The sequence below is a fragment of the Alosa alosa genome, chromosome 20 (genome assembly GCF_017589495.1).
Source record: "Alosa alosa isolate M-15738 ecotype Scorff River chromosome 20, AALO_Geno_1.1, whole genome shotgun sequence".
Taxonomy (NCBI): Eukaryota; Metazoa; Chordata; class Actinopteri; order Clupeiformes; family Clupeidae; genus Alosa; species Alosa alosa.
Window position 1 is genome coordinate 7,155,933 of NC_063208.1, and position 7,772 is coordinate 7,163,704.

At 39.0% G+C, this 7,772-nt stretch overlaps 1 protein-coding gene and 1 long non-coding RNA gene across 2 annotated transcripts; one reads left to right on the forward strand and one right to left on the reverse strand.

Moving 5' to 3' along the window:
- Nucleotides 1-1,091: 1,091 nt before the first annotated feature.
- LOC125285472 lies at nt 1,092-5,731 on the forward strand. Its single transcript, XM_048229929.1, has 5 exons — nt 1,092-1,274; nt 3,108-3,419; nt 3,742-4,044; nt 4,519-4,642; nt 4,720-5,731. Exons 1-5 carry the CDS (start codon nt 1,226-1,228, stop codon nt 4,754-4,756), a joined length of 825 nt encoding a protein of 274 aa, XP_048085886.1. The 5' UTR covers nt 1,092-1,225; the 3' UTR covers nt 4,757-5,731.
- A 550-nt stretch (nt 5,732-6,281) lies between these two features.
- LOC125285473 lies at nt 6,282-7,559 on the reverse strand. Its single transcript, XR_007192030.1, has 3 exons — nt 7,515-7,559; nt 7,166-7,203; nt 6,282-6,448 (listed from the first exon to the last, which is right to left on the reverse strand). It is a non-coding gene; the product is annotated as an uncharacterized LOC125285473 (long non-coding RNA).
- Nucleotides 7,560-7,772: the final 213 nt, after the last annotated feature.

The window sequence follows — 7,772 nt, forward strand, 5'->3', positions numbered from 1 at the left end:
TAAAACGCCCCCCAAGGGTGGGGTAAAATGCCCCCACCCTGTCAAAGCAATGCCCCTCATGCATTAATAGGAAAAACCAAAAGTAAACAACTAAAGTAAACAAAATCTATTGTGGAGCAATAAAATATAATCAATAAATTGATTGCAAGCTACTATATTTCATCAATAGCCAACTTTGTTTTAGTGACTGCTGAAAATTAGAACACTTGCCTAAAAATCCATTTTTCTTTTGTTTTCTTGAAGTACAGAGCATGCTTCCATTTTATGGTGGGTACTTGTACATCACCATTGTCAACATAGTGCATAGAAATTATAACAACAACATTTTACTTCATTTAGTGATTAGTTTGTGAAATATAGGAGTGGGGGCGTTTTACCCCAAGGGGCGTTTTCCCCCACTCTACCCTAATAAGCGTGTAAGACCACTCCGCTGCGCGGTGGGGTTCTGTTGTCCCTGTCGAGACTTATTTTCTGATCATTACAGGCGGACAATACATTATCCCTTACATATCATTTAACTTCTGGTTCTTTCAGTTTTTCAGTCCAGTTTTTTGCATGCCACACATTACTGTATATGGCCAAATGCCCATATAGACATGGTAATTACACAGATTCTGTGTTTGACTATGGCCCTCTCTTTTCAAGGTGTAAAAAACTGAAATATCGCAATATGTTGAATAAAACATACGTTAAATTGTTTCTTTCTAGACATTGCACTTCTTTAAGCCTATAGGATATTTTCAGGACAATTTAATTAAAGTGTTCTGTTTGAAACTAATTTCATTTGAGGTACTGTTGCAAACACAACATTCAATAATTCAATTTATTTGATCAATTTGGGATTGAAATTTAAACAAGAATGTCCATGGTAATCTAAACTTTTGTTCACATGTATGTCAAAATGTGAGGGAAGATATGCAGTGTGTGTGTGTGTGTGTGTGTGTGTGTGTGTGTGTGTGTGTGTGTGTGTGTGTGTGTGTGTGTGTGTGTTTGTACAGTATGTGTGTGCGTGTGTGCACGCATAGGCATGTGTGTGTTTGTATGTGTGTTTGTGCGTGTGATTGTGTGTGTGTGTGTGTGTGTGTGTTTGTCTCTCTCTCTCTCTCTCTCTCAGTCTCTCTCTGTGTGCTTGTAGAGGAGGCTAGAAAGGCCAAGTGGGACATGTGTCCATCATCACATTAGCTGCGTCTAAGTTTCACACACTTTCACACACTTGACACTCACCATGCATCCCCTCAGAGTCCTGTCCCTCAGCTGCATGTGGAGCTTGACAGGTAAGCAAACTTTTTTTATCCCATTTGTTCTCATCGCAGCTCCCACACCCTGCACAACACGGCTCACGACTGTACAGAATGAAATTGCGCACTCTGCTAAAAACTCCCGTACATTTATTATGAGCTGCAACGTTTTGACTCGGCTGGGTCTTCCTCAGGTAGGTTTTTTGGTTTCAGGTTTTAGGTTTTTGCCTGAGGAAGACCCAGCTGGGTCGAAACATTGCAGCACATAATAAACGTATGGGAGTTTTTAGCAGAGTGCGGGCATTTCATTCTTTTTGAGTTCTAGTTCCATTTGCCCTGCACCTCACCAGTGGAGATGCGCACACCACTACAACTACTCTCATGCCTGTGTAGACCCATTCAAGTTTCCAGTTGAAATGTTCAAAACCAATGTATAGATACTCTGAAATGAAAATTAATCGGACTTTAGCGTAATACTTTAATTCAAAATGTCAACTTTACAAATCTTTTTTTTGTGTGTCCCCATGTTAACCTTACCTCAATGTTGTTTTCTGTGCCACTGGAAATGCCTGGAAATGTGGGAGAAACATGGAATCATAAAAAGAAGTGTTTTTGTCTTTTTTTAACATTTTTATAAAAAATGGTGTGTCCAAAATTATTCATACCCTTTTTTACAATCACTGGAAACATCTGTATTTGCATTTACAGCTCTCAAAATGGTTCATATAATACCTACCAAGCCTCTCCATGTCTCCAAAATGATTCTAGACTGCGCCTTTTTAGCAGCAACCCGGGTTTTGAGGCAGGAACGATTATTTGCCATCACTCTGGCCTTGTGCTTACTTTTTTGACGGACTGAGGTCTCGACTATGGCTAGCCCACTAATGTTGATATTGTTCTCTGATATGTGTTGCTAAAATGTTGATATTGTTCTCTGTTAACCATTTCTTGCCTTTTTTGGCTGTATGTTTTGGATCATTGTGTGGTTAAATGGTCAAATGCCGCCTATTGTGGCATGTCTCTCGGCACACTGACTGATCTTTTCCTCCAGAATCTTAATGTAGCCTCTTGTTTTAGCGTTTACTCTTGTATTGTCCTGCTTTTCTTTTTGTCTTGAAGGACAATTCACTAATAAATGTTCAGCCCAAAACTACAAAAACTTCAAAGAGAAAAGGAACCGTGTGAGCTGAAAGGAAAAAACGTACCACATCTGTAATTTTGAAGTCTAAATTTGTTTTTTATTGCTAATTGCTAATCCCTAAATGATATGATACTGATGAAAGGGGCCACAAAGTATACAGTAATTTGCCATGTATTAGCCTGCATTGTGTATAAACCACAGGGCAGTCTTTTACGCAAATTGCATTTGTGTATTAACCTGAAGAAATTTAGCAAAATCAGTGTATAAACGTTTGTTAATAAATGTGAAATTACGGTATACATTTCTTATTCTTTTTCTTTCTTACTCCTCTTACTTCAGTAAAATTGTTTCAGAGTAACCATATTAGGCCTACTTTAACTTTGTCTCCAGTAAAAAACAGTTTGCCATTATTATTTATTCATTAAGCAGATGCTTTCATCCAAAGTGACTTACGTATGTCAATTATATTACAAGGCCTAGGGCCAGTCTCCATAGAGCAACTCAGGGTTAGATTCCTTGCTGGAAACTATGGAAACCGGAAATTGAACCCACAACTTTTTAGGCTACATCATGCTAGCCCAGCTCCTTAGCCATTACGGTACCACCACCCCATGTGGTGCTGTAACTTATTGAAACAAACGAATGAATGAATGACACATGGATACTATGAATTTACCTCTGCACTCTACTCTGGGAAATGATAGTTTATTCATCTCCTTATCTCCCAGTTGCCGGGATGGGTCAGAATCTCACCCAGTATCCCCCAGCGATAAAGAGCAGGATCAACGAGACAGCGAGCCTCTATTGCCAGGTGCTCGGCATCGTCTCGTTCTGCTACACGGTCGCCTGGATGAAACTACACCCCCAGAGCGACACGATGGAACTCTGCAAGAACATCCAAATGCACATCGATGTCGAGAGACAGTCCTGCCGAGCAGACATCCTTAAGGCAACCACAGAGGATTCTGGGACATATTACTGTGCTGTTGTGTACAAGGAAAGATTGTTCATTGGCAATGGAACAGTGGTTGTTGTTGAAGGTACGAGTAGGAGCGACTGAGAGTTTTTGTTGTTGTTGTCCAAGATATCCCATACACGTTGTTCAACACGTTGTATATTCCCATATACATTCACATTTAATATTGGTCATACTTTACTTTGATAGTCGTTCACAGACTATCTACAGATGCTTACATTATCAATAAACTACCTGTTGACACTCTGTTGACTAAAATGTATGATTAAAGTAAAGGTTATGGGTTGGATTTGGTTAAGGTGTTCAGTAATTCTTCAACAGCAAATACTACATACAAAAAGTATTCTGTGGATAAATACTGTGTATGCTCTTACGTATTTTTACAGGCCAAGACAGTCCCTCAGTTGAAATTGCATTGACTGTCCGCCACAGAAACGATTCGCTTGCTGTTCTTACTTGTGTGGTCACTGGCGTCCACCCATCCCAAGCGCGTGTGTTCTGGGTCCTTGAAGACGTGAGCGAGGAGAGGGGCCAATCTGAGTCTGTCTGGACCAATGGCAGCTCCCCACCCTCTGTATTCACGCGTAACCAAGTTGTAGTGTCTCTCCCGGAGTTCGGATCGGGAGAGAAGCACACTTGTGTGGTGGAGAGCAGAGGGATGAGACTCAATAGAAGCCTCACGTTAAGTGGTAAGCCAAAGCTCCAATCAGTTAAAATCAAGCAGGACTAAATATACATTGAATATTCCAATTATGTCTTGGTTATCTTTTATTACATTATTATTGATTCTCAGAATGTCATACATGAAAATATGTGTGCACCCAGTCCTGAGTTGAGCACAGCTGAAAGACAGATAAAAGGGAACTTGTCTGATTTTTGTCAGATCAGGCAATATTTGTCTTCATCATTATTTAGTTAGTGAGCATACTGTACTGTATAGTATCTATCTAAGCCAAATTCCAGGCGATGTTCCATCGTACTGGCAATAAAGCATTGACTTGACTGATTGAGAAACTAAGTGAGTGGATGATTGATTGGTTGATAGATTGGTTGGTTCAGTGACTGGTCAATTGGTTAATTGATTGATTGGTAAATTGATTGAGTGTGTGAGTGAGTGAGTGATTTTACAATTGATTGATTGACTGATGCATTTTCTTATTTAGATACTCAAGACATATGCCATACTGCCAGTGTACATAGAATGCTGGGGATTGCATCAGCTCTTTTGCTGCAAATGATGATGGTTGCCATGGCACAGCATATCAGGAAGATCCTAACAGGAAGCAGGTCAGTGCTTTTCAGAGGAAAGACATTTATCCTGTGTGCATCAACTATGAATTCACATTGCTATTTTGCTTCAACAGCTGGTCAGTGAGAAGTATGTCACATAGAACTGGATGAAGAATGAAAAAAATGCTTGATCATCAAATCTGAAGTTCACATAGAAGTTGTGTTTTGATCACATTATATATCATACAAAGCATTTCAACATCTGACTCAACCATAGGCCTTGTGACAAAGTGATTAGCATGTTAATTCTTGTGTGTCCAGCAGACGTCAGTGTTTTTTGCAAACATTCCCACCAACTTCACAAGTCAAACTTGTTTTCTTTCTACTTTTGGCAGTAATGTGTTTTGTTATGTTATACCACTGTATTGAGCCTAATTCAATTAAACAGCAACATGAAAGAAGGTGCCTGCTCGACAACCTCAGTGAAATGTTCTTCAAAGCTGTTTTGTTGGTGATGTTTTTTGCCCACAAAGGTTGATTTGTTAATGATTTTGTTTCTGACCATGAATAGGTTTGGTTGTTGATTGGCTACTGTGTGAAATCTGTCTATAGGACTAGGAATTTAACATCTTTCATGTGTTTGAAAAAAAAAATGCCACTGACATTACCTCTGTCCATAATCGTGACACTTTTTGATTTTCATACTGGAACTCATCAACTAGAATTCACATTCAAAATGTCTGGCTCTTGATTTATGTGACATTTGAACGTCAGTTTATGTAAAGACTACAGTGCAATAATAGGCAACAAAATAAATCTTTGATACTTTTAATACAGGTGTTCGGGTCTCTGATGTGTCTAACTTTCAAATCTATCTAGTTTGTTGTTGTGTTGTTAAGCATACAAAACACTGAGGCAGACCGGCAAGTATTATGATTTATCCAAATATTACGGCATACAACATATAAAGCGCAAATTTTAAAAAGCAAGCTAAAACACAAATGTTTTGGGGTCCAAAAATAAAAATGGGGGGGTTTAGACTCGACTCCTTCTTTAAAAGCACATTAGGTCATTCCCCCGCCTCTAATGTTAGTCCAGTTTTTTGCTCCATTTCTCACATCACTAAATCATTTTGTTGTTGTTGTTTTGTTGTTGTTGTTGTTGTTGTTGTTCCGTCTTCCCATCTCATATGAGCAAATATATGTGTATGTAGATGTGCACATTCAGGCAACCTGCAGGTAGAGTCGTGTTCAGAACTGAATGTAATATCCGAGGTGGAATATATTCAGTGAAGACGTTTTCTCCCTACGTCAAGCAGTTGAGACATACATTTATTGGAGAGTCTCAAACTTGACATACGTGTGCTCACAGGCATCTTTTGTGACTGACAGAAGCAAAACTACACCTACCAATTACCATTTTACTATGTGTTTTAACCAAAGACTTTGAATTCTGCATACGTTCGAAAATGGCTTTTGGTTGGTTAACAATGGTATCAATGCTGCAAGCTTTGCTAGATACACCTATACCTCATTCCTCATGCCTCATCATAGTTGTCATCACACAGATATGATAACTCTATGCTAACCCTCAATGCTGTACACACATCAGTCAGCATAGGTATTGGTAGTACCATAGCAAGGACCAAGACTCTTCTGCACTCAAAAAAGGCAAAACTGTTGGTCTATAACAGGTATCAAAGTTTGCTTTCCGGATAACAGGAAAAAGAGTCACATATTCATCTGATCCACTCCATTCATCTGAACTTTGCATTGGCTGAGGTGAGTTCTTGCAGACCTACTGAACTCTCGCTCTGGATGCCTGTTCCAAATGGATTTGATCCAAAGTAGCATACTGCACCTCCTATGGATACAATCACACAGAAATGAAAAATATTTTTATTATCATCATGTTTTTCACAATAAGTTGAACTGGACAAAAACATTTCAAATTATACAATATTATTCCATATTGATTATTAAGTGTAGTCATTCCATATGAGAACCCCTGACATACAAACCAGTCACGAGCATGACACTTCAGAGTGTTATCTTTCATTTGTGACCATGATTATGCTTCTACACCAAGGGGCATGCATTGTGGGTAACCAAAGGTATTATGGGGAGTCTTCATAGTGCTTTTTGCAAAACATATGGACATACCTACAAATAATTGTGTGAACTATTTATCTCTTCTTCTATATTGATCTACTTTTACACACAGCTTCAAAAGACCTAGTGCTAGGACTCATTTGTGTTTTTCAAGTGCCTCAAGTGACTTAGAGGGCTGAAATGTGGTTAGTTGATTGATGTTTGTAACCCGGTAGAAAGAAAAAACAATATTCTAGCCTCTGTAACTCAAGTACTTCACACAAATGTTCTGCTTGTTTTCCAAGACACTACAGGGTCTCAGCTTTCTAAAGAGGTCAAGCATTTGATGGTAGGCCTAAATAGGTGGAAACTGTGCCCTTTGAAGTAGGCACAGTGCGATTTCGGAGGAAAAAGCGTATCTCATATGAAGTTAATCTCATTGTCAACTAAAGTTTCAGGGTCCTCTATCCCTTGTGTGATGTTTACTTACCATTTCGGACGATCTTATGTCATATCTTCCACGATTGCCTTGGGGAAAACACAGAGTAGGTGGTTCTTTTACATACTGTACATGAGATATGAGCACATATGCCCTCTTATGCTGATACCAACAACCTAACTGCATGTCTCACATTTGCATTCAAGGAGTAACATATCATCCAAACATTTACATCCAAAACAACCAGCTTTTTCTAAAATGTTATATGCCATCAATTCGATATAGCGCTTAGTGTAATTGAACTCAATCAAGTTGTCATGTAAATGATTCTACAATACAACTATGCATAACTCATAATAACCCCTTGCCGTATCACACTATTTTACAGAAGACTTCTTACCATGATCTGGCCCTCTGTTTTCAGCCCGCCGACCTTTACCCCTAACCTTCCGACCTGTGAACAAAAAGGATGTCATTACTGTCAGCATCAAAGTCAGAGATTTCACAAGAAGGCTGCAGAATGTGTTAACATGATATTGTAATGAACCGAGCCTAGCTGGTTCAGGACTGTGAACTCCCATAATGCTGTGCAATGCGTTCATAAATGTAGGTCTTTGATTACTTGCAATGTTGGTTATGTTGACGCATTGTCTTGACT